Genomic DNA, 26,942 nt, shown 5'->3' with positions numbered 1-26,942 from the left:
ATATCATTTTTATGCGCTGAATGCGGAATGGCGCACGACTATATTTTGGCGGAGAACGTGAATTGACTTTGGCTTAAGTAAAATTAATGCAAGTTGTTAGCAATGATGAAAAGTCTTAAAAATCTGAAAAATAAACGATCGCAATTTGCAAGAGTAAACAAAGAAATAACTGATCAGCTTACGTACAACAATATTTTAATAGGAGATTCCTACGTATACATAAATATTTTTATTAACATAAATATAAATTAAATATAAACAATTTTGTCGAATTAAAGCAACATAAAAATAAGAAAAGCGTTACATCATCATAACTCATCAACATTGTTACATTAACATATGAATTCAAATTTAGAAAATGGAGAAAACAACAAAACCGATGATTCGTGTCAGACCACGTTCTATATTCATTTCAAGTTAGGGGCTGTTTACATGGTCCCGGGTAGCCGGGATCCAGCGAAGCTTTAAATGATTTTGGCAAATGGGAACGATTCAATACTTATCATAAGATAAATCTTCTTCAGCAATTTCAAAATATTCTGATTTTATAAATACGCAAGCATTTAGAATGAAAACAACTAATTTGGCCTATTTTTAGTATTACCATTGGAATAAATTGGAATAACTTGTGGCACTTTACGAACAGTTTTAATTTTTCCGCTAAAAATTTTGCCTCCTTTCAATGACTCAAAATTCTCTCACGCCTCACTGAATCACGGTTAGCCGGGATCATGTAAACAGCCCCTTAAAGAACAAACCAAACAAAGTTTTGTCATAACATACTTAGTATTTTTACTATTTTACGCGACCCTCACACACATTACACAGAGAAAACTTTAATTAAGATCTTCAACAAAGTTAATCCCCAATAAATCGGTTACAACTACATCACCATAATGCGTTCTTGAATATTCTTTTGGCGATTTTTCCACGTTTGATGGAAATGATTTGCCACCCCGACTTGAAGCAGTATTCGCTAACGAACTGCTTTCACGTATTGGGATCATGTGATCAACAAAGTCTCTCAATTGCTCTTGACTGTTCATTGAACGGATTTCCAGTGGGCTGACTGAGATATTTCTTTTGGACGTAATGTCTGGCTTGCTTGACGTCACTTTAAATTTTGGAGTGGTTTTTGGCCGATTTCCATCTACAATTAAATGAGCGATAAATCGACATAAGTTTATAATCGAAAAACAAACTGAGCTTAACGCAATTAAGCTTATTATTTATGATATCATGGCCATCGATGATGAAAACTCGTATATATCACCTTTCAAACTGAACGGAGAATACATAGAAATGAACAATTAAAAATTACTTTATTGATATACACCGCGCAAAGTTACGATTCACGAGTGAATTATCAATGAGACTTTTGGATAAAAATTTACAGTTTCGTAGCTTCATGCAGTCGTAACAAGTTACAACTGATTCAGGTTGAGCGTTTAGCAGAAATGTTTGTCACGTTTGTTGTAACTGTTGAAAAATGACGTTTCTGTGCACAAAACGATACGTTGCTATGTGTATCATCATTACATGTCAAACAGAACGATGTGGCTTTTGATAAAAATGCAGAACTTTATTAAATATTTTTTTAAACTCGTCGAATAAAAAATTTTACAGATTTTCCAGCAATATGTAGACTGATTTAACGTATTTTCGTAGCAGAGTAATAATTGTAGACAACTTTGGTTTGTGTTAGTAACGTTGAATAACGTCATTTTTCAACGGCCACATCTAAAGTGACAATCATTTACGTTTTACGCTTGACCTGAATCTGCTGTGATGGACAATTAAGAGATTATTCAGGCTTTCAAGCAAACTTTCAACAAAACTTTGTACTAAAAACGTGAGTAGTTTTCATACTAATTTCTTTGCACGTGATCAACTTACATTTATTAACATCGCATCTCCAGATGTCCATTCCTTTTGATGTGAGTTCACGATTGTGATCATTTTTTCCACCAATAACAAATATACAAAGTCCTTTTGCGGAGGAAAGTTTTGAATTATGGCTTGGCTCAGATGTATTAATTATGCGTTTCTCTGTATGCTTTGCAGTGTCATTCATTTTATCTGTGTAAATATGCTGCCTTTCGTCTGCATAATAAGTGTCTTCTACGAATTCTGCGGACAGATCTCCATCACCAAGAGCACAGCTGTTCGTTAAGGTGCCAATATTTTCACAAACACCAGCTGAAGACGTGCAACGAATGGCAATAATCTCCTCTCTAAGAGAAGCATCTTCAAGAAGAAAGTCAAGATTTGTAGATGACGAAGTTCTTTCATTCGACAGTTGAGCTTCTTTATCTGGGTAAGAAGCTGGAGAACTATGAGGTCGTGAATCTTTAAGTATTTTTGACGTGGGAAGTTTTTGCGTGCATGAAATTGTGGTGGACGTTTCGACTGGTAGGAGAGGAAAAGAATATGCGGATAAGGTTACGACGGCAGCAAAAGAGCGAGCAGGAGGGTGAACATTACCAATGATGGATGACCACGTGAGTGAAACTAGAAATATAAGAACTGTAATAAACTGACATGTAAACAACATCATTATAAGCAATTGCATGTTGCAGTACCTAAGTAAAGATATAAATAGTTAAATAAACACGGGGCTTGTAAAACGCAAGTTACTTTTCAAAGATTTTTATGGACATATTTTAAAAAATAAATAGAGTATGACCTTGACGTGAAAACCGCCATGACAGTATATGATATACTTCAAAGTTCCGAAATTAATATAACTTCACTTCCAATTACAAAAAGGGAAAGTAGAGCGCTAACTGACAGAATTACATAAAAATTGAACAAAAAATTAAACCTTTGTGACTTTCCGCTCTCATTTGTAAATTGTTTACTTTTGAACGACGATTGTATTGATGTTTAAATGTGTCAACATAAAGGTGAAAAATGCACGCTGTCGGCATGTCATGGTTAGTAGCTAGTAAAAAATTGTTGATTACACTGAAAGTGATTGTTTCTTGATGAAAACCATTAAAATGCTACCGAACCAAAAATAAGTGTCGTAGCCAGTCAGCAAATTTGTTCATGCTATCTAACTTGTTCATCATTATCATTATTTAATTCCTTAGAAATTTATTGTTTTCACAGAGAGAACATCAAAATATTTACATAGCATGAAAAACGTTGCGGGCTGGCTATGCCACTGAGAAAAATAATAACAAAAACCTTTAAAATGACGGAATTATCGACATGTTTGGTCGTTGACTGTTGAGGTTTTCAAAGTTTTCAATTTAGCTACACAACAAGTGACGTCTTAATGCACAACAAAAACTTGAACTTTTCGGGTAATTTTGTTAATATGTTACATCAACCGGTGGAGCAAACTGCTCTGTAAAAACGGATTGATCGCAACAAACATTTTCATTTAGTTGCAGCTAGTGCAATTGGTTCAAACATTGCGATTTGTTTAAAATTTGTCATTTAGAATCATTTAAAAAGTTCTTTCTAAAGGCAAACAGCAAAATTTTAGATTAAATACTTACTAAAATCCAGTTTCCAAAAATTTTGATGATATTGTCCATTCGAAGTACCGCCAACAACAAACATGCTTTTGCCACACTAAAGAATTGCAAACATTAATATCTCAAATTCTTTCAACGATACTGCAATTTGTTATTGTTACGTTGATTAACAAAAACTTTACTCAGCTTCAACAACGTAACCAATTAGTCGTGCAGTAAAAAATTCTGAACGCCAGTATCATTTATTTCTTTAGAAATCAATTGTTGTTAAAGAGAGGTATAACACCGAATAATGTTTAACGACACAGCACGACCAAACTACCGGATCGCCACACCTTTCATAAGCTTATAAATATACATCGCTGTCTTTGAAGCACAAATAGAAGAACAAAAACTAAAAGCATGTTCGTGTATCAATAAAAACAGGCCAGCTTAGCTAAATATTCAATACTGAAAACTTTGTGTCTTGAAATACAGACAAAATACATCAAAAATTTTGAACTTTCACAATTAACACATTTTTTTAAAAAAGTAAATAATAAAGAAGCTTTCCGAATGTTTTATAGTCAAAAGCTATGCCAAAAATATCAAAACGGAGGTATATATTTCATAAAACAATAACCTACAATTGGTATATAGAGAGAATGTGAAAAAACGTGCAATTAGCTATAATCGTAGCTAGCCAAGTATATTTAAAAGATGTACAACGTTAATCTGTTCTCAAATATATTTTAGTATATTTACACACGGGTAATAAATATGATAATGCGCAATGTATATCTATCCAAAATAACTCGACCGCGCTTGTTTAGTACAAACACCACAACAAATGCCGACAGTCAAACATTTCATATGTATGTAGAATGCTTCCATTTTGCACAAAAAATACGATTTTAACTTGTTCATATCTTACCCTTATTGCGTGATGACCTCGGATTGGAAATGGCCCTCCTTTGCATTTAATTTTCAGCCAAATTTTCTTTTCTGAATAAAAGAGAGCATCGTAAAAGCAGTCGCTTGATTCAATTAAACCCAAATTAAATATCACCCACCGAAATCCCATTTCCACGTGTCGTTGCGAGGAGAAAATAAGTCAAGTCCACCAGCAATCCACATTGCCTTGTTGTAAACAACTGCAGAATGTTGATATCGTTTTCCGGGAACAGCAATGCCTGATTTATAAACCAAATCCCACTTTTCCTCTCCTAAAAAGTGACGCGTAAGTTAGTTAGATTACACTGCTCATCGTTGAGTAAGTTTATCCTTTTTACCAACAAGCACCAATGATTAGAACCAATGATTCAGAACCCAGCCTTCTAGATGTCGAACTATCGTGTCAAGGTGAGGCAAGGACGCCATCTTGAAAGGTGGCGAAAGCAAATATCAAAATGAAAAATAAGTTAAAACAAAGTTTAAAAAACCAATCCTGTTAAACATTTTAAGAATCAAAGCTAGACTATCAATTTTGCAAGTCTATATCAACTCAGCAAAAGCAGATATTAGTCGTAAATATCGTCAGTTTTGCCACCTTTCAAGATAGCGGCTTACCTCGCTCATTAAGGCCCATTTCCAGTTCATTCGCAATTCGCAAATCGCACCATTTTGCTTTAATACTCGATGCTTTTCCTTTCAGACCACACTCATTTGCTATATATAACCATGTTGAGTCATGTACTTTTTTGTTGTTGTAATTTGCATTTCTAGTATCCCAAACAACTTAGTTTGAACGAATATTTTCAATCAAGGCTTCAACTGGCTTCAACTAATTCTGGCGTTCATTCTATCTTTCCTGTCGCCGCCATTATGATTTGTCGTTGTCTTTTTCTGATTGGTTGCCCACTCAGGTTCGCATGCGATTTTCGAACGTTCGCAAGCGAAGTGAAAACAAAGGATCGCATGCGATTTGCGAATTGCGAATGAAGTGGAAATGGGCCTTTACTATACAATTTCGGCGGTGTCAGTTATCTAGTAGATTGGGTTCTAGGTCATTATTTAGAACTCACTCGCATAGATGTCTAACTCCCGGGCATTGAACTATACTAGATGGAAGGCTACCTGTAATATATAAGCCTAATAATTTTTTGAAGCCAAAGCGTAATTTGAGGTCAAATTACGTGTACTACTAGCGCGAAGTTACACGTTATGCGAGACTTGTAAAAAATGATGTTCGAAAGAAGGTTGCATGTATGTATTTCTTAAAGCATGCATGTATGTTTTTCATAAAGCTAAAGTAACTGGAAGTTATGAAATGGAAAAAATTATTAGATACATATAAAATGGTTGGCTTAGGCTTCCTTTACAAACATGCAATTGTTTAAAAATTGAGTATACTTGATTTTGAGTCCAATTTGAACAGTTTTGTTCGCAAATTAAGACATAAAGAGGATTTGTGTTTCGTTTTTGGAGCTTCACAGTTCGTACAAGTTATTTTTTGCTCGCTTCTGATGGCCATGTGTTTGCATTGCGTGAAAAGACCGGGCTCTACTGGCATTAAAATTTCGAATGACGTCGCCTTCCATCTATTTTAGTTCCATGCTTCCGGGTCAATGTGAGGCAAGGAGTATGTCTTGAAATTTGGCAAAAATCACCTCTCGATCAGAAATAAGTTAAAAGAAAGTTTAAATAACCAATTCTATCAAACATTTCAAAACCAAACCTTTCAACTCTGTACCTGCTTATAATACATAAAAAGCAGGTGTAAGTCGTAAATATAGTCAGTTTGCTTCCTATTCAAGATATCAGCTTGCCTCACTCATAAACATAAAACTTCGTGGGAGTTAGGTATCAAGTATTGAGAAGGCTTTACGTCATAGATTTATGCATTATCAGACTCAATGGCATACCAAGCACTGCGTAAGAAATTGTGTCCAAGTCAAGTACGCGTGGCATTCTGTATCGGTATAGACAAAATTAATCAAACAAAATAACTCTAATTAAGAACAAATCAAATACCGCATTCTTCAAAAATTATAACTAAGGACAAATATGGAAAACCGTCAAAATTCAAAAATTGTTTAACATCATAGTTTATGACATGCTTAAATACATCAAGAATGCTTCGTTAGATTTATATTGATGTTTTCACCTCGACCAAGTTGTATGTCGTATAGATGGTAAATCCCAAAAGATTTGTTGCCGTAGTCCCGTAGAACCACAGACTTAAAAATAGTAAAAGATGCACAATTGTGTTTCGAAAACTAAGTTTTTTGCAATTCTTTTCGTCGTATATACTATGAAACAATTGATATTTAAAATATAGAAACAATTTGACTTTTAAAAATATTTATCATTATATAGTAATGTTCGCAGACATCTAGATTATTTCTGCAAATAATTAAAAATTATTGGGTAAGGCGGTTGAGTATGATATCAAGAATTATTCAGACCGCTGTCAATATTATCTCTCGAAGCGAAGATAATTGTTGGCGGTTTTTTTCTACAATCATAAATGAGGAAATCCTTAAACTAGCTTGTACAGAACCCAACACGTCTTCCCTCTTTGACTAAAATAGCTACTATTAACGGTTCGCTTTCGTGTTTTTACCGTAAATACTCGTTAAAAACTATCCTGACGGACAGTGCAGCTCTTTCTGTGTTTTTTTTACATCGCTATTCTCAAAAACTCGATCCAAATTCCTCTTGTGAAACGCTTGAAAATCTCGAATAAGATTCTGCCACAATACTTTTTGAGTTGTCAGACGCCACATTAAAAGTTACGTCACCATGCAACACACAATTCTCAATATTTTGTAAGTAGCCAATCACAATCGAGATGACATCATCATAATATAATAATTGAAAATATAATTCTTTAACATCCGATTGAGACGAGTCTTAACAACAACTTTAAAGTTTTGACTTCCATCCCTCCAGGCCAATTTCACACAAGTAATTATGTAGTTTTGTTAAATAATAGAATGTAAACATATGAACTGTTATAACATATGCATAGATTTGCTCCACTAATTTAGAGAAAATGTCTCTCAGAAATCATTGAAATTATATAAATACTCTATCTATCAAGGTAAATTGCCAGGGTAGCTTGCTTCTTATCTATAGCAAAAGTGTAAGATTATAAAAAAACATAAAAAAGACATACTTAAATCAAACGACCAAAACTCATCCGTAGAACCATGAATTTCAACCAATCCACCAAAAATATACATTCTGTTACGAAAGATTACAGCTGAATGGTATCGGCGATTTCTAGGTATCTTAAAACAACATCAGATACATATTCAAAAACCTCTGGCCATTAAAGGGACAGTTTGTTATTTAATAAAAAAAACGTAATTTATGACAGATTAATTCAGAGGAGGAAATTCAGTTCTAGAGGTGGGGGTTAGACTGAGAGCGTCCACATTTTTGGAATGTTTTTTGTATGCGGTCAACAAAATTCATTAATGGTTTTATTTTTCTGTTTTCAAAGATTGATGGACGTAAAAGTGATCAATGAGGGATATCTTTTATTACACATAACAACCAAGGATTAAATGTCAGGGCTATTCATTCTGATGAATTTATTTGTGTTCACTTAAAAAAAAAATACGATTTATCATTCATTAAATAGTTTATGGATGGATATGTAACAAGCTTCAAAAAAACTAAAAATCACAACATATACTCACGATATTTTCTGTCAATGGTGTCACAGCAATTTTAAACCACTCGTCCAAGCCTTAATAAACAAATTATGTATGTCTAAATAAAATTTAAAGGCTGAACTTCAGATTCAATATTTACTGTGAAATATTTGAATGATACAATACAGAAACAACATGTACTGACCAAAAGGTAACAATCGGCAAACAAAATTAATATTATTTTCATTTTTGCATGTTTAAAAAAAATGGGTGGTTTCAAATTTCGCTGATTGCATTGATTCTTGTGTTGTTCCTTTGGTATTATCTTGATTACTGCATGGTGGCAGTAGGGCTATAACAGGCAATTTCTTTTACTAGATTCGGTCTGATGAGCTGCTTTACATAGTTGTACAATTCAGAAGATGGGAGAATGTTTAAGTTCATTCGACGAGATCTGGTAAAAACTATTTTGCAAATATGCTGGTAAATTGAAATCAGGAGGTCCTCATGACTGATAAGTAAGCATGCACAGGTTGTAAATCGTCTCCATCTGGTACAGTAATTGTGAATTTCCAAGTGATTTTTTCGGTTCGTATAGAGAAATTTTTATTATAATTGCTTGCATTTTGCAAAAATTACTTGTTACAATGTTTTTGGTTTCATAATTTCATTCTTTCAATGCATTCGTTTTGATGGTATACAATTCGTTGTTTTATGTATTTTTTTACTCCATTTTCCAATCTTTGGAGCTTGACTGGAGAATTGTTGTATGTATTCTACATAAAACTTTGCAGTAATGAAATAAAGGCAATTTTTTATGAAAACGCAGCTGCCTGGTTGAAACGACATAAATATCAACCACATCATATAAATATTAACTTACCAAAGTCATATTTCCAAACAAAAGACTCAGATGTGTCAAATTCACCACCGTACACGTACATACATCCCTAAAATAAACGACGATATTTAAACAAAATAATTCCATCATTCACTAAAAATGATGCCATTTATCTCCCATAGCCAAAAAAGGTTTTTGTGCACTCCGGCAAGTGTGATGTTTCTAAACTCTTTTATTATTCACTATGTGAGCATTCTCGGCTGTGATCGGTCAAGTACCTGCAGATAATTCTCGATATCTGCAGGTTATGACGTCATATCTAGAGATAATAGTTTCAACAATAATGGCCGCCATTAAAAGCCGGGTTTGAAAACAAATCAAACAACAGCGATGCTTGCCACAGTTTCTACAAACGATGTGAAAACTTTTAAAGGAAAAGGATGCGGAAAACACTAAAAAAGCAGCGAAGCTGGCTTTGAACACATTTACAACATATTTAATTTTAAACGAGACGAACTTGAATAAACCGTCTGACAAAAACAAATTAGCGAAGGTTTGAAAAATGTTTCACATAGATATGTTTTGATAATACTTCAGTGAATAATAAAACAATCATTGAATTCGTGTTACGCGTGATAACAAGAATTATTCAGACCTCGTTCAATGTTATCCGCCTCAGCGCCTGTTACTCGCTTCGACAGATAACAATGACATCGGTCTGAATAATTCTTGATATTATGCCCAACCTCATCCAATAATTGCTTATTTTTTGAATGTCTGTTATTTGTTAACAAACGAACAAAATTTCACTTCACTTATGAAATCATCAATCCACTCAAATTTCACATCAAGTTTTTAACTTGAGGCAGCCCCTAAGTACGTAATGTGCACCTACTTTTCCGCAAGTCATTAAAAACGGGTCTTGTATTATTTATCCAAAATGCAAAATAATTATTTTACCATTTATTTCGATTAAGATATAATCTGTCTTATAGAAATTACATCTTCTATAACAGCAAGAGTGCAACGTAAAAATATTTGAAAAAACAATAGCTCGAATCAAGGAGAAATAATCTTGCTTTTACATGCTCGTTACTGAGGTATCACAGCAATTCTATCTTGTCATCAGTCCCTGTCACGAAGAAGTCCCATGAGATGCACATGCGCATTTGCTGATCAGTGCAAGCAGTTTGCTGAAAAGTTACAACGAGTGAGTTTATCGAGTAGAAAATCCTTTTAAATCCAATACATCCATTTACATAGAGTGTATAAAGGGAAATAAAAGCAAAACGGAAAAGTAAGTATCATAAATTGTAATATTATTTTTTATCTAGGACCGAAATTAGGTTGATATATCACAAAACTTTATCGGATTTCAGCCGACATTCAGCTCGCAGAGGCATCTGAACCGTCAAATAGACAGCCAAGACACGGAGCTAAAGAGGCTACGCCAGACATTCATAAGTCTATTGCCAACATTGAAGTTACGATGGGCAAAATGGCCCAGTTGTTTGAACATATACTCGCTAAAAAGCCTTCACAAGGTGAAAGCCCAACGGGCAGTAGGAAACGACAATCAACAGAGCATGACAATGACTCTGATAGCAAGCTAGAGCTAGAGTCAGAAACATCCTCTGTGGGGAGTAGAGGCAAGCGACAATGTCGCGAAAAGTCTCCTGATGCCATAAGCATTTTTGCTGGCGATAGCGAAGACGAGTTAGCAAAACTAGTGGACACTGCTGGCAAGAATACCGACGGTGAGATAACAAAACGCGGGGAAATGAACCCCACGCGCAAGAGCATGACTTCTTAGACGACCTCGATAAAGTTTTGTCAGACGAGGAGAGCACATGCCCTAATATTACACAAAAGTTGGCCGATATAGTGCTAAAACGATGGGGCAAACAAATGAACCCCGAAAAACTAAAGGTAATCCTAGAGAAATACACACTTCCGGAAAATTGCCCAGGAATGTGGTGCAAGAAGATTAACCTAGAAATATGGCAACTGTTAAATTCAAAGAAAAAGAAGGCAGATCTACAAATGTTCAACATACTACAAACAGTACTCAAAGCCACGTTGGCAATTTTACAAACAACACACTCGTTGGTTGTTACAGGCAGTAACAGAGAAAACTCTCAGGTATTTTCCAACTTAGTTGATGTCATAGCGTTGACGGCCCATGCACACAATAATATATCATTGGCGCGAAAAGAGCAGATCAAACCTGCAATTAAACAGGAATATGCAGCAATATGTGCACTCGAGGACCAAGCAGACAGCAAATTACGAGTATATTTTTACGACCTAAATTAGATGGGTCACACCGACTAATTCTGAATTTAAAAGCTATTAAGGAGTCTGTGGTCTATCATCATTTTAAGATGGACTCTATTCACAATGTCACCAACCTAGTTACAAAAAATTGCTTTATGACATCACTAGACTTAAAAGATGCGTACTACTCTATACCGATAAAGGTATCGAATCAAAGATTTTTACGATTTTCATGGCGAGAAGAAATTTATCAATTTATATGCTTGCCAAATGGGCTTTTATGTGCACCTAGGATATTCACTAAAGTTTTGAAACCGGTTTTAGCAAATTTGCACTCAAGTAGACACATTTCGTTAGCACACACTGATGACTGCTATCTTCAGGGGCAAACATTTGTCCTTAAACCAGAAATATGTCCTTAACATTATGGATACGTTTATCATGTTCGAGAAGCTAGGATTTATCATACATCCAATCAAATTCTGTCTAGTTCCCTCACAGGAAATCATTACCCTGGGGTTTCTTATTAACTCGATGACAATGACCATAAGGCTAACTGCAGAAAAGGCCACTGACTTGAGGAAGGTTTGTAAAGCGTTACTAGATGCAACTAAACCACAATTAATAAGAGAGGTTGCCAGAGTAATTGGAAAAATAGTAGCAAGCTTCCCAGGGGCATTGTATGGGCCCTTACACTATAGAGAACTAGAAAACGATAAAACTTAAGCCTTGAAAGATGCAAAAGAAGATTTTGACACTACTATGCAACTATCACAGGGTGCACGAACAGAATTATAATGGTGGGTCTCTAATGCTGAAAATTCATTTTCGAAATTGTCAAGGGAGAAACCCCAATATACAATTACCACTGATGCTTCCCTTTCAGGGTGGGGGGCAGAGTATAAAGGAGCATCCACAGGTTGGGCGTGAACTACATCAGAGGCTATAAACCACATTAACTACTTAGATATGTTAGCAGTCTACCTAGGTCTACAAACCTTTACAAACCCTATTGTGAACACACACATTAGAATACCGTGTGACAACACAACCGCAATAAACATAATAAATCATATGGGTACAAGCCATTCAGACATATGTGATACTATGGCACGAAACATTTGGGAGTTGTGTATAAATAAAAAACATCAGGATTAGCCTTGCTCACATACCGGGCAAGCAAAATATTGTAGCTGATTTCGAATCAAGGCGACAAGAGAGGCAATCTCAATGGATACTAAATAAAGCAGTGCTCTTGAAGGCCCTAGCAAAGCTAGAATTTGCCCCAGAGATAGATTTATTTGCCAGTTGGGTAAACAAGCAATTTCCCAAATATGCGGCATACCGCCCAGACCCTAACGCTTGTGCAATTGACGCATTTTCCTTATCATGGGAAGACATAAGATTCTACGCTTTTCCACCATTTAGTGTCATAGCTGCTATGTTGTCAAAGATTCAAAGGGAAGGAGCTCTGGGAATATGTGTTCTACCCAACTGGCGAACACAGTTCTGGTATGCGAAAGCCCTCCAAATGATGACAAAGGAGCCAATTTATATCAAAGCCAGCAAAAAGCTCCAACGCCTACCAAGTATTCAACAAGACATTTATCCCATTTGGGTGAAAATTCAGCTCATTATTTGCATCTTATCTGGGAAAACTTAGATAGGTATGACCTATCCGAAAATGCCAAACACGTCATTACGGCATCATGGAGACCAAGCACTTCAAAACAATACAAACATATTTAAATAAATGGGAGAGCTATTGTAGAGAAAAGAAATTGGATGTATTCAATCTTGGATTGCAGAATGCAATCGAGTTTTTAGTTACGCTGTACAAAAAGGGGAATGGATACAGTGCAATCAACACGGCACGATCGGCGTTGCCAAGTATTCTTACGTTAGGAAATGGTATAAAGTTTGGAGAACACCCCCTCGTCACACGATACATGAAGGGAGTATTTGAGATAAGGCCAGCGTTACCAAAATATTCAGAAATATGGACGTTCATGTGGTATTAAATTACCTAAAAACTTAAAACCAGTTGACAAAATAACAATTAAGGAACTCACACCAAAATTGACGATGTTTTTATGCTTGACGACTGGACAGAGAGGACAAACAATTCACAAGATGAATGTTCGTGAGATACAAGAATTACCAGACAGATACATAATAACCATTAGTGAAAAGCTCAAGACAACCAAACCAGGCAAACACTTGGAGCCAATTGATTTGTTTGAATTCCCCGAGGACGAAAGCATATGTGTTGTGAAGACCTTGAAAGTATATCTACAGAGAACTTTGCAGCACAGGTCTTTACACTCATAAATACTCCTTAGTTTATCAGACCCTTTAAACAAGTTTCTAATGAGACAATTGCTCGTTGGGTTAAAATGGTCCTCAAATCTGTAGGGATTAATACTTAAAAATACACAGCACATAGCAGTCGAGCAGCATCAACATCAAACTGTAAAGCCAAAGGCCTTTCTCTAAAAGAGATAATGTCAGCAGCAGGTTGGTCAAGAGCAAGAACATTTGCAACATTCTATTCAAAACCAATTGAAAATAAACACCTGAATTTTTGCAATATTGTGTGAAAATAGAAATATGCGCATACGCATCTCCTTCGTTCCGGACGGATGACCAAGATAGAATTCCAATCAAACTTCGACTTCCAGGTAAGTCTCGTTTAATTTTATAATTTCAGCTGTAATATTTGGCGGAAATGGCGTTAAAATCACATATACCTATCCAAACATTGACAATTCTTGGCCCGTTTCACAATGTCTTACACGTTGTACGTAGCAAAGCATGTTATGAAAGTTAAATGACAAAACATGGATTTTAATATAGACGAACTTCATAAAGCAATCTTTGTTCATGCAAAAAGTCTTAAGCTACGATTGCAACAAATGTTCGTACTAATCTGCCACAGTATGAATTTGTATGATCTTACCAGATGCACAACGGCAGTGTGTCCAAAAATGTGCAAAAATCTTTCACTTTTATTGTAACACTCTGACCAATGGTTGAGAGCTGTCAAAATGATAAACAAAAAATATAGAAAGAAAAAAAAACTAAAATAAAATCGATGCAGCAAAACCATGCATATCTAAAATTTTGACACAACGCACAACATAGTTCACACTTCTACCTCGTGTAATCAAATTAAATTTTGAACCAAGCGCGAGCGGTTAAAGCTGACGCTTTTATAAACCGCTCGTCTGGTTTTCGAGATTTTCTAATTGCCTTTACTTTTAGATGAACAAAACAAGCCACATACTTAGACGTGAACGCATTTTCAAGATAAAATGGTATTTTCCTGGATATTTTCAATTGTTTTATACTTTTTAATAAATAAAATAATAAATAAATAAATAAATAAAATCCTAGCTGTAGAACATTGAAGTCGAAGATGTGAAGGAGACATCCAAAGCACAGTGCATGGAGCTTTAAGAGAGTCGAGCATGAAAGAAGTTACGGGAATTTATGATGAAAAGTTATCGTATGACAGAGAGAGAGAGTTAATCTGAAATCAGCACTAATGATCTGAAATTGACGTAAATATAGCACGCTGCACAACCAAACTTGCGGGATGGCTACGCCACTTGTATAAATTGATAAATTACCTAGATCATATTTCCAAAAATCTTTAAATGCAGCGTAAGATCCTCTACCACCCAAAACATAAAGCGCTCCATCAAAGACACATGCCGTATGTTCGCTACGAGCTTTTGGTTTCTTCAACGTAACTGGAAAAACAGGGCTCCATACGAAAGATGCTTCGGAATACCCGCAGCAATAATCTATAAAAAATTATTGAAAGGTGATCAATTCTTCGGCATCAAAGAAAGTTACAACTTCTTTAAACAGATCTGTAGAGTAATGCTGTAATCACAAATCGTCCAATCGGAAGGTGTAATGTAAACCACAGCTTGTACACATGGGAATTTATAAAGTAGTATAATTGTCCACTCGCGTAGCCAGCGCGCAAAATTTGTTCCACGCTATGTAAACTTTTCATCATCAACATAATTCATTTCTTTAGAAATTGTATCATATACGTATCGTTCTCGTATCATACGCGTATCGCTCTCGTATCATATAGGTATCGTTCCCGTATCATACGCGTATCGCTCTCGTATCATATAGGTACCGTTCTCGTATCATACGCGTATCGTTCTCGTATCATACGCGTATCGCTCTTGTATCATATACGTATCGCCCTCGTATCATACGCGTATCGTTCTTGTATCATACGCGTATCACTCTCGTCTCATACGCGTATCGCTCTCATATCATACGCGTATCGCCCTCGTATCCTACGCGTACCGTTCATGTATCGTACGCGTATCGCTCTCGTATCATACGCGTATCGTTCTCGTATCATACGCGTATCGTTCTCGTACGTATCCGCATCGCTCTCGTATCATACGCGTATCACTCTCGTATCATACGCGTATCGCCCTCGTATCCTACGCGTACCGTTCATGTATCGTACGCGTATCGCTCTCGTATCGTACGCGTATCGCTCTCGTATCGTACGAGCATCGCTCTCGTATCATACGCGTATCGCTCTCGTATCATTCGCGTATCGCTCTCGTATCATACGCGTACTGTTCTCGTATCGTACGCGTATCGCTCTCGTATCATACGCGTATCGTACGCGTATCACTCTCGTATCATACGCGTACCGTTCTCGTATCGTACGCGTATCGCTCTCGTATCATACACGTATCGTTCTCGTATCATACGCGTATCGCTCTCGTATCATACACGTATCGTTCTCGTATCATACGCGTATCGCTCTCGTATCATACACGTATCGTTCTCGTATCATACGCGTATCGCTCTCGTATCATACGCTTATCGCACTCGTATCATACGCGTATCACTCCCGTATCATACGCGTATCACTCTCGTATCATACAAGTATCGCTCTCGTATCATACACGAATCGTTCTCGTATCATACACGTATCGTTCTCGTATCATACGCTTATCGCTCTCGTATACGCGTACCGTTCTCGTATCGTACGCGTATTACTCTCGTATCATACGCGTATCGTTCTCGTATCATACGCTTATCGCTCTCGTATACGCGTACCGTTCTCGTATCGTACGCGTATCGCTCTCGTATCATACGCGTATCGTTCTCGTATCATACGCGTATCGTTCTCGTACGTATCCGCATCGCTCTCGTATCATACGCGTATCACTCTCGTATCATACGTGTATCGCTCCCGTATCATAAGGGTTATCGCTCTCGTATCATACACGTATCGTTCTCGTATCGTACGCGTATCACTCTCGTATCATACGCGTACCGTTCTCGTATCATACGCGTATCGCTCTCGTATCATACGCTTATCGCTCTCGTATACGCGTACCGTTCTCGTATCGTACGCGTATCGCTCTCGTATCATACGCGTATCGTTCTCGTATCATACGCGTATCGTTCTCGTACGTACCCGATTCACTCTCGTATCATACGCGTATCACTCTTGTATCATACGTGTATCGCTCCCGTATCATAAGGGTTATCGCTCTCGTATCATACACGTATCGTTCTCGTATCACACACGTATCGCTCTCGTATCATACACGTATCGTTCTCGTATAATACACGTATCGTTCTCGTATCATACACGTATCGTTCTCGTATCATACGCATATCGCTCTCGTATCATACGCGTATCGCTCTTGTATCATACACGTATCCTTCTCGTATTATACACGTATCGTTCTCGTATCATACGCATATCGCTCTCGTATCAGTATCATACGTGTATCGCTCTCGTATCAGTATCATACGCGTATCGCTCTCGTATCAGTATCATACGCATATCGCTCTCGTATCAGTATCATACGCGTATTGTTCTCGTATCACTCACGTATCATTTTTTATATAATAACCATAAAAATTTGAGCAATTTCAATTGTCGAGAGCTATGATCTATAAGAGGACATACGCACGGAATTGACGTCACAGAAAATTTCATGTTTATAAAAACAAACAAATGGCGGATGTATTTTAAAATTTATTGCAATACCTTCCTGAATGGGAAAATAAAGATATTGACAAAGACCTAGTTGAGGCAGATAATGTATTTGAAAAAGAAAATAAAAAACCTGGTTTGCTAACTTCGAAGCAAAAGACCTTTCGCTAAATCTTGAGCAATCTCAGTCGTCGGCTACCATGTTTAATATTCTGTTAGCCAACCACATTTTATCGCGTGACTAAGCTAGCCAGTAGCATTTCTTGAATCTTATAGATCAATTAAGCGTAATACTTGCTAAATCAAGACTTTTGAAATTTCCAAGTGTTGAGGGACAAAGAAAACAAACTGTTTGACAGTTTGATTTGTGAATTTCGGCTCGTGGCCATATTTTTGTTTTTCTCAGAATTGACGTCATACCCGTGTATCTATAACTGTATAGACAACAATTATATGTTATCTTTTTGTTATATTACTCGCGTATCATTCTTATGTCATGCGCGTCATTTTATTTTATGAACAAACTAGGGGGCTGGTTACGTCACTGTTACTGTCTTTTAAAATTATACCAAGCAAGAAAAAATGGAACTGTATATGATCTAAATGTTTTTAGGTCTTGGATTTGCAGTTTTCAGTAAATTTTAGGAGTGAGGGGGGGGGAGGGGGGCGCTTTATAAAGTCTAATAGACGTGCCTTGAATATATAATTTTGGTGATTTATTTGTAAATAATTAAAATATTATGACCTTTTCGAGTTAGCTTTAAATAGAATCACCTTAAATAAGAAAATCTTCATTAGAAACAGAGTATGAAGTAAATATACAACAAGAAATTCAAACAAATTATGTTGTAGGATTAACATCCATATGATACGTTCCTCCACCTTTCATTCTTTATATTGCAGTTCTCTTTATCAAAATAGGGAGAGAAGGCCGTTTCCCCGCGTTTCCCAAGAAAAACATCAATGTTATTAAGATTTTCGAATAATCAAAAACCTAATTTAACATACACTGCTATATTTCGATCATGCAGCAATAAAAGAAGTTAAACGGATTTAGCTAATTTTCAAATTAATCTGTCATGCAATCAATCACGCCAAAAATACTTAAATATCGATATTCTCCAACTTCAATGAAAGATCACTTAAAGTCGTTTAAAGGTGTAACTAATACACTCGCACCATTTGAGATCCTAATTTTTATTGCAAGATAATAAAAAACTAATGTTTGTTTTACAGGACCTACTTTAACTTAGCGTTGACATAAAATTTTATTAACCAGAGGGAAAAGAGAGAAACACAAAATTGCATCGATAATTGGTAGAACTTAATATTTTTTGTAAATGACAGAGAAAACACTCCAATGTAAAACATCATGAGTATAACATTCAGACGGGAAATTTTGCGTTTACATAAAATTTAGACATAGCTTTTAAATTATCAGTGTGCAGGACTTACAAATTCTGCATGGTAAGATCAATTTATGACATTGCACATGATTTTGATATTCATGTTGGCTTTGCAATACGTTAAGACGCAAACCAGAGCCCATAGGTAATTACAAATCACTTTTCCCATCTTGTTTTCTTCACAACACAACAGATTTAAAAAACTAACCTGTTTCACAATTTTCTGCAACATTTGTTTCCATCCAAGTTTGAGAATGACACCTAAATAATAATCTGATCAAATTTATGTAATGTCTACTTTGTACAACGGTAGAGGAAACAAAGCTGACAGGGACGTAATGGACAGAAGCCTTAACTAGTGAAAGCACTAACAATTTTCATAACTCTGCGTCATTATAAGAAGAGTTGAGATAAAGTCTTTGCAAAAGTTACATACAAAAAATAAAAGAGCATTTCAGAATAGTTTTGGCATACAATATATCTCACGACACGCTCAATCATATTTTTTAATGAGAGTAATTTTTTATCCTCTATCTTAGAGCTTCCCACTCACTTTATAGAATTGATTTTGACAGCGTTAAATGCAGCAGCTGTAATGTTTTCGGACAACTGTAATATAAAACAATAGCTCACATTACATAGTAAGAGCAATAAAGAATGAAACCTTTGTAAAAATTTGTTTATTTAATGTACCGTGAGCGATCAATGAAAAGAAGTTTTTTCACTAAATTTCTTATAGTTCTTAGTCTACATCTGACATGAAATTGCAATATTTCTCAATTTATTTATTGAAAAAGCCCTCTCAAAAATCGTGTGATGTTTCAGTTAATTGAACATGAAATAAAAAGTCGCTGTCCTATGAGTAAACACGTTAAAGATCATACTTTTTGTTTATCAGCAAAACTGTAGTGACCAAAAATGATGTCCAAAATATACGAATGACGTTCGGCCCAGTTTCTGAACTCTTCGGGAGAAAGCATTCCAGTCTACAATAAAAATTAAGACGACAAAATACAAAAATTTTTGTCATTAAAGAGTATTTGTTAACATTATACATCTCCGGTAGTTTACGTCGTAGTCCCATACTTTTGCGATCGATCTGTGCAACATTAAAGAAAAGATACGTCACATTCTTTTGAGCCATCGCATAAATTATACTGCTTTATTCATAATTTATTTGCTTTTGGTACTGTATCTTTCGTATATCTTTCTTATTTCGTATATTTTGTGTTGTGAAGCTCAAAGTGATAAAAATTTGATAAAAAATAATATCAAAACAGACATGGAAACGGTTCCTCTGAGCTTGAATAAAGTACTTTAATTTATCGGACACTTCAAACAAACGTGACGTATGTGGGGGCAAACTTTTCTTCAATATTGCAAAACGGACATGACAAGTACGAGTTTATGACGTACGTGTAGGCAACATCCCCGGTAGCTATAGTATGAAAGTTCTTTTATTGAAAAATCAAGGGGAATTTACTTTTCTCTTTAAAATCACGTAAATTCAAATTGCGGCATGTCACTCCTTCTGTAATGTAACTTATTACCACGTTACTCAAGCCTTTCGACACACTACATGAACATCCAAAGTAGCAAGTATAGATGGAAGTGACTACAGATTAAACTTAAATTCTCACCTGACTAAGATCACATTGTTCAAATGCATCACGAACGACGTTTTTAACATGTTCATCGATATCCCTTGAACGCATGTGACTATCAATGCCTGAAAACATAGTTTGTAACGAAATTAAATTGACATGTTAATTCATATTTAAGGAATAAAAGATGTTTACTGTGTTTGCACAGGCTTGTGCAATTCTGTCATAGAAAAGCCTAATAATTTTTTGAAGCCAAATTTTACACCCAGACACCGCGAGATTACACTAAACACGCGTGCCTGGGTGTAATCTCGCGTGTCTGGGTGTAAGATTTGGCTCAATTATTTGCTTTAGGTAGGGTTCCATGTATTTTAGTTCAATGATCCAAATGCACCATGACAAATAACAGTTCCTTGTTATCAGCAAAACTATGTACGCCATATACACTGCCTATACACTGCAAACAAATTCAAGACATTAGGCATAAGTAAGTTTGAGTACTCAACATTAAATAGTTTTCATTCATAACTGAGTGTTGGGGACGTGTTTGATTACAAATACATTAAACTACGTATAGAAAACACACACATTTTTTGAAAGCCACCCATTACACCGTACCTCATAAGAATGACCTTAATAGATCATAGTCAGAACACAAATGCAGAAACATACATACCAGTTGCATTGTTTTGCGAGGGACCAACAATGCTAAAAAAACAAATAATGAAAACGACCATGTTATGACAAAAAACTAGCCCCGTTGTCAAACACTTAAATGTAAATCAAGTATAAATGTAAAGAGGTGAAACTCTGCGTCGTCACATTTCACAAAAGTACTCACGCTTTCGCCGCAAGCAATGTTGATTTTAACACTGTCGCAAGCTCATCTCCTGAAATTCCATCGCCATCTGCAAAAGGTAAAGAAGCAAATCAAGCAACTCCGAGAATTCATTTTTTTGAGGACCGTTACTTCTAATACGACATTTGAATTTGAATAGGTGAATTCTAGTGAGGTAAATTAGATATTAATTCGATTGACTAGAGCAATAGAAATTGAGGCAACTGCGGTATTAGAGAAGTTGAATTAAATTCCCATGCAGAAAACCTTTCTTGTTGAACAAAGATATGTAATATATGCACGTGTGATATACATTATTAACTCGTATGGGCATTAAAATTATCACGAACGTAAATGTCAAAAGTTCTTTTTCATTCACCTTGTGCATAGTAATCACAGTGGATTTAGTATAGTTTACCGTACACAAAAGCAACTGTTTGTATCCGACTAAATAAACATAACAGTTGCAATGAACGGTAATTGTGAAGTGTGTGAAGTTGTGGAGGAATTTCGAACGATTGACATGAATTGTGGATTTGTAGAGAGTCATTTGTCAGACTGCATGTTCACTTATGTAGACCCGTTTCAAACAAAATATAAAGAAGAAGCTTATCTTATTTTCTTTTGTCATTATAATGGTTCGGCGCATGTAAAGTTCGACGTTTGAAACAGACCTTATGTTACCTATTCAGCGTTATCTTAAATCTACAGGGTGTATACAAAGAGCACAAAATTTTCAAATGCTTAGTGGAGTAAAAATTTGCCAAATTATTTATAAATTTGTGCAAGTTAATGGGTAATTTGGCAATCTAAGTTCAAATGAACACTAAAAACAAAGAAAAATTCCAACCACGAAAAACAGAAAACCGGTTTGTAACTGTAGAAACCACATTTTGAATGGCTTGTGCAAACATACAGCAAAATGACAAATGACACGTTAAAACTCAATTTTAATTTCATGGTACGAAGGTTTGAGCCTTGCTGTAGCTTATTTATCGTTATCAATTATTTGGAAAATAGTAAGGCTGCAGTACACTACAAAGCAGAGTTTTTTTAGTGACGTAATACTATCGTCATAACGACAACGTGATGATTGAGCTAGAAAGATTTCGTGAAAAATATCATGACGTGCTATGTACATCCCCGAGCTACATTATACAAGTACTGCGCAAAACTGCCAAAGATACAAGTGGAAACCTTAATCAAAGAAGATCAGAGAACATCAAGCATGCAAAAAAATATTGATGCCGTACAAAAAGCGAGCAAAAAATTAACAAGCAAATGATGAAATGATAAGCGCTCAACGTAATGGTTTTCATGTATCATCTGCAACCTTCAAACACAGTTCAATTGACATTTTCAATTCACATTTCCAAATAATACGACGCCGTTATCAAAGGCAAATGTTTTTCAACTTCTCAAATTCATACTCTACTAAACTGTGGAAAATTATTTTGTTTTTTTCTCAAACACCCACTCTTGTGTAATGATCGCTCTTAGCCAGTATTCTCTTAAACTGCTGCAAAATTATGATCTCATAATAGCTGAGAAATTTTTGTGTTGGCAGGAGTGTCGAGCACACTCATTACACTGGTTATTGCACGGACATGATCCCGATACAACATCCTTACTTACAACAACTAAATAGCTAGATCAATCATCGCCCGTTTTTTACTCCTACAATGCAAATATTTTTGTGTTTAGTTATTGCAAAAACTACGAATGGAATTAATTTTCAAAAGAAATGAATAATAATTTTAATGGAGAATTTGCATTGTATGAGTAAATGATCGGGCTGAATAAGTCATAAGAAGTTAATCATAAATTGCTACTAACCATCAATGTTATACTGCATCATGAATGAATATACAAAAAGAAAAATATATCATTGATATCATCATTAAATCAATTTTGATGGTAGCTATCTTTGAGGTCACAACGTGGCACAACATGGCAACCATATATGTTAGCATGCTTTGAAAGAATGCTAAATTGAGATCTAACAATAAACAATCCATAGCAATGCAAGTGCTTGATTGAAAATGATATATTGCATGTACTTTGTAGGTTAGAGATGCATAAAGACAATTTTACAGCATTAAAGTACATTATGGATATAAGTAAGAGATGCTGGCAGCATCGCTAATTGCGCATGGGTGCTAATATTCATATATGCAGTGAAATCTATTTAAATTACAGATTAAAGAATATGATTAAATTCATTAATTTACAAAAATGAGAACCCTCCCACCAATTATTAATCTTGCGGCATCCCTCAATAGTATAGTCCCAGTATAACATGGATCTTGAATAAATCCTTATTCTCACAAATAAATTCAGTGGCAATCTAGGGTTCGTCAAAATAAATTATATGCTGAATGCTGAATTCAAAGTACTTTCAGAGCAACACTATAGTTTCAAATTTCTAAAGAATATAATTTTACCAATTCTTGACTTGCAATTCAGCCATGTTGGTGGTGTGATACAAAAGAATATTTTATCAGTGTTATTGTTGGCAACAGCCAACGTGGGTTGCAAGTCAAGAATGGATTTGCCTCTAAGGTGTTTAGAAAGGTAAATAAATGCCAAAATACGATGCAGCAATTCATATTGACGTATCCTACATTCGCCACTGAATAAATTCTACTCCATTCTCTCTCCCCTATATTGTTAACATATTTATCTAATCAATCAACTCAATCTAAAATCAAAATATCTGCATGTTATGATGTAAATGATATAGACAAACAATAATTAATTCTCACCAAATCAAAAACAAGTTGAAATTTATCATCAATTGAGCCTGCAAGACATAATGTCAGTCCACCTTAAAAAACACAATAAGAAAAACTATCAATCAAGCAACATGCAGGTCATGCAATAATCAATTCTATCAGCAATCCATTCTAATGATCGACTCGAAGATATATATCTAGTACTACATATGTTGAGGTTATTTATTTCTAGCATTTGTTTCATGTAATATTTGAATGACATGTATCTTTACCAAGAAATTCTTCATAATTAATGACATTGTTTCCATCTTTGTCAAAGATACTAAACAACCTTTCAGCCAAAATGCCCTCCAAAGGAAAATAATGCAAGCTAAATAAAAGGGAATAGAAATGAATTTTGAGGAAAAAAGTTGTTCAACAATCCAAATGGAAATCACAAAGAGAGATTTTCTTTTAAAACATTTTTTAAAAGTATTTTAATTGATGAGATAATCTTCTCATATTGCAATGATATGTTTAATTATTCTACAAAAGAAAATTAATTCTAGTCCATGCATAAAATGTCATTTAAATAGCATTTTATTCATTATTCGTTTGCTTCACAAAAAGATTACCCTTTAAGAAAATGCATAAAAAATTATTGTTGGGGATGAACAATGAGTACAAATTAGGTCAACTAACAATGTTTTCTTGTCAATGTATTCATCTTCTGGTGAAAGTGCCGCCAGTCTGTGATACAGATGTTTCAATGAGTTGATCTCTGTGCGACTTACTACATCAAAAGTGAATCAAAACAAAAAATGTGTCAGATGTTGTGACAAGCAACAATGACCAACATGATGGTAACATCATTTTTAAAAGAAATTAAATTTATAATCCAATTTTAATAAAAAAACTGCAAATTATCCAAACAACCACAAGAAAACATGCTAGTCAAATTGCCATTTCTTATAAACAATGAAACGTCAAATTTGCTTCAAATCAAGCTTTCACATTTTGCCAGCAAGAAAGACGCGAAAGGTATTACATTACTAGTCTAATTGAACCAGGGACTTAAAAATTCAATAAGGAAGGTAGGATGCAATTATAACATACATAATCAACATTCATAAGTTCGTATGTACCTACAAATGAAATTTATCTACCATAGGATGAATTATTTCCTTTCTACCTACTGGGACAAATTCTACAATAAGTCCATTTATATCAAAGCCTTCTCGATATTCTGTCGTTCTCAATGTAGTACGTACGTCTAACGCCAATATCACACAACGTTAATCTCCCAGATTTTTTGTGTGCAATAAACATCATTTAAAAGCTGAACCAAAACACCAATACAATACAAAGTATTCATTGAAATTTGAAGGTTAGGTAAAAGTGACTAGCTTCTTAAAACAGGCATCGTAAATACAAAACTTACATTTAACGACTGCTTCGTTTTCTTTGACAAGAAGCGATGATTTTTCGACCTGATCATATCGGGATTTCGAAGAGAGCTTGCTGTTATTGTGTCCCATTATAGTTGCAGTTAAGCTTGAGTGAATATATATTTTTCATTGAGGATAACAGCTTCGTCACTATCAGATACAATGCAATAAAAACAAAACGTCTTGATACTTGGCGTAAAGACGTCAAGAGGTTGACTCCATACGGCTGTAGACGCAATTACCATTCTCCAGCATCAATAAAATTCAAATAATAATGATCAAAATTGCTTTCATTTGAGATAACCTCTGGTCGTCTTCCTACTGTCAACCCGACAATACAATTGTCTTGCTCAAATGTAAACATCACACCGCTGTAAATTATGTAAATTGTGTAGTGATAAATGTCACAATCTGTTGATGACTTAATTGCATTGAACTTGAAAAAAATTTCTTATGGATGTCAATATCTTCTGATAAAAGTGCAGGCAGTTTTGCCATATAATTTGGCAATGCAATTAAATAACAAAAAATAAAGACGGATATGGTGACATTGATGACAAAATCTTTTATAATTAACGCGACAAATTATTTATAGAACCCTGAATGAAAATACCTTGACAATGTAAAAGAGATAAAAATTCATGCCCCCAAGCAACACAATAGCAATGAACAAATGTGCATGCATGTGCAGTACACAATTTCTACCTTTCCAAAATACCTTCCGAACAAGAACTGAGACAAGTGCCAGGGTTTGATTTTTTTTCGGCTTAATAAATCATAGGTATTGCACATATATTTCACCGTGATAGGAAGCTTTGTCTTGAAAGTTGTAAAAGCACGTGTGAAATTGCTGACTCGGTCAATCCCATGTTTTTCACAAATCCGACTCCGTGTTTTTCATGTTACAAAACAGTCATGAAGCTGGTTGAAATTATTTATAGCTTCTGATCAAAATAATGTAATACCAGGGGTCTTACAAGCTTTAAAAATTTGTGAAATATTGCAAGGTCACTCACTTTATCTTACGATCTCTTAATAGCCAGTTGCACATTGTTCTAACGCTAGGAGTTTATATACCTTTATTAAAACATCTTCCCTTTTTACACATGAAAGTATTCTTAATTAGTAAATATAATATTCATTGTTTGCCAGTGTGTTTGCATACAAAAGCAAAAGACTTATCTTGGAGAACGAGGAGTTGTACATGCTCTACAGGCCGGAGAAGATCTTGCAATCCTTGATAGCAATATTTCTGATGGTCCTTGAAGTGATTTGAAGATATTGCGTCTTGCAACAATGACTTTTCCAAAATTGTTTCCCGATGAGAAGAAGACCATACCAATCAATTAAGGTCTTCAAAGAGATATTTCTTTTTATGAGCGAAGTATGCATTGCTAAGTTTGATGAAATTCATGAGGGTAAATGGGTTTACCAAGTTGCATGTCATCCTAGATTTCCATAACTTCATTCAGAGAAAACTTAGAGTTCTCCTTCAAAGTGTTTCTTAACAAAATATTAATCCGCTTATTTTTGATATTTTTGTTATTTTTTCAACTAAAGATTTGAAAGTTTTGCAAAGCACTAAAAGATCACACAGCACTAGTTCATGTAGAGATATTAATATAGGTGTAGTATACATCGCCATGGCATGATGGCACTTCAAAGTCATCTAATGACCAAGGCTTGTGTCATTTGATGCAGACAGCTTTGAAAGGATTTTTCATTTTTAGCACAGAAAACAA

At 35.2% G+C, this 26,942-nt stretch overlaps 1 protein-coding gene and 1 long non-coding RNA gene across 3 annotated transcripts; both read right to left on the bottom strand.

Moving 5' to 3' along the window:
- Positions 1 to 767: 767 nt before the first annotated feature.
- LOC124456036 lies at positions 768 to 25,618 on the bottom strand. 2 transcript variants are annotated; one of them, XM_047006581.1, is made up of 21 exons: positions 25,194 to 25,618; positions 24,455 to 24,545; positions 24,046 to 24,143; positions 23,804 to 23,865; positions 22,875 to 22,887; positions 21,042 to 21,108; positions 20,877 to 20,908; positions 20,237 to 20,325; positions 19,481 to 19,582; positions 19,150 to 19,205; positions 18,805 to 18,869; positions 14,822 to 14,998; positions 14,149 to 14,228; positions 8,955 to 9,021; positions 8,117 to 8,166; positions 7,588 to 7,702; positions 4,541 to 4,693; positions 4,402 to 4,472; positions 3,510 to 3,585; positions 1,897 to 2,511; positions 768 to 1,150 (listed from the first exon to the last, which is right to left on the bottom strand). In XM_047006581.1, exons 1-21 carry the CDS (start codon positions 25,288 to 25,290, stop codon positions 837 to 839), a joined length of 2,490 nt encoding a protein of 829 aa, XP_046862537.1. In that variant the 5' UTR covers positions 25,291 to 25,618; the 3' UTR covers positions 768 to 836. The 2 variants fall into 2 exon arrangements, with proteins under 2 accessions (XP_046862537.1, XP_046862538.1); XM_047006582.1 differs by having other exon boundaries at positions 18,805 to 18,857; positions 25,194 to 25,617.
- On the bottom strand, positions 9,944 to 13,865 carry LOC124456037. The gene is made up of 3 exons (XR_006952080.1): positions 13,766 to 13,865; positions 13,264 to 13,681; positions 9,944 to 10,105 (listed from the first exon to the last, which is right to left on the bottom strand). It is a non-coding gene; the product is annotated as an uncharacterized LOC124456037 (long non-coding RNA).
- Positions 25,619 to 26,942: the final 1,324 nt, after the last annotated feature.

The sequence above is a fragment of the Xenia sp. Carnegie-2017 genome, unplaced genomic scaffold (genome assembly GCF_021976095.1).
Source record: "Xenia sp. Carnegie-2017 unplaced genomic scaffold, XeniaSp_v1 HiC_scaffold_41, whole genome shotgun sequence".
In the NCBI taxonomy this organism is placed as follows: domain Eukaryota; kingdom Metazoa; phylum Cnidaria; class Anthozoa; order Malacalcyonacea; family Xeniidae; genus Xenia; species Xenia sp. Carnegie-2017.
The sequence above is the reverse complement of the archived record's forward strand: the minus strand, read 5'-3'. Positions and strand labels throughout refer to the sequence as shown.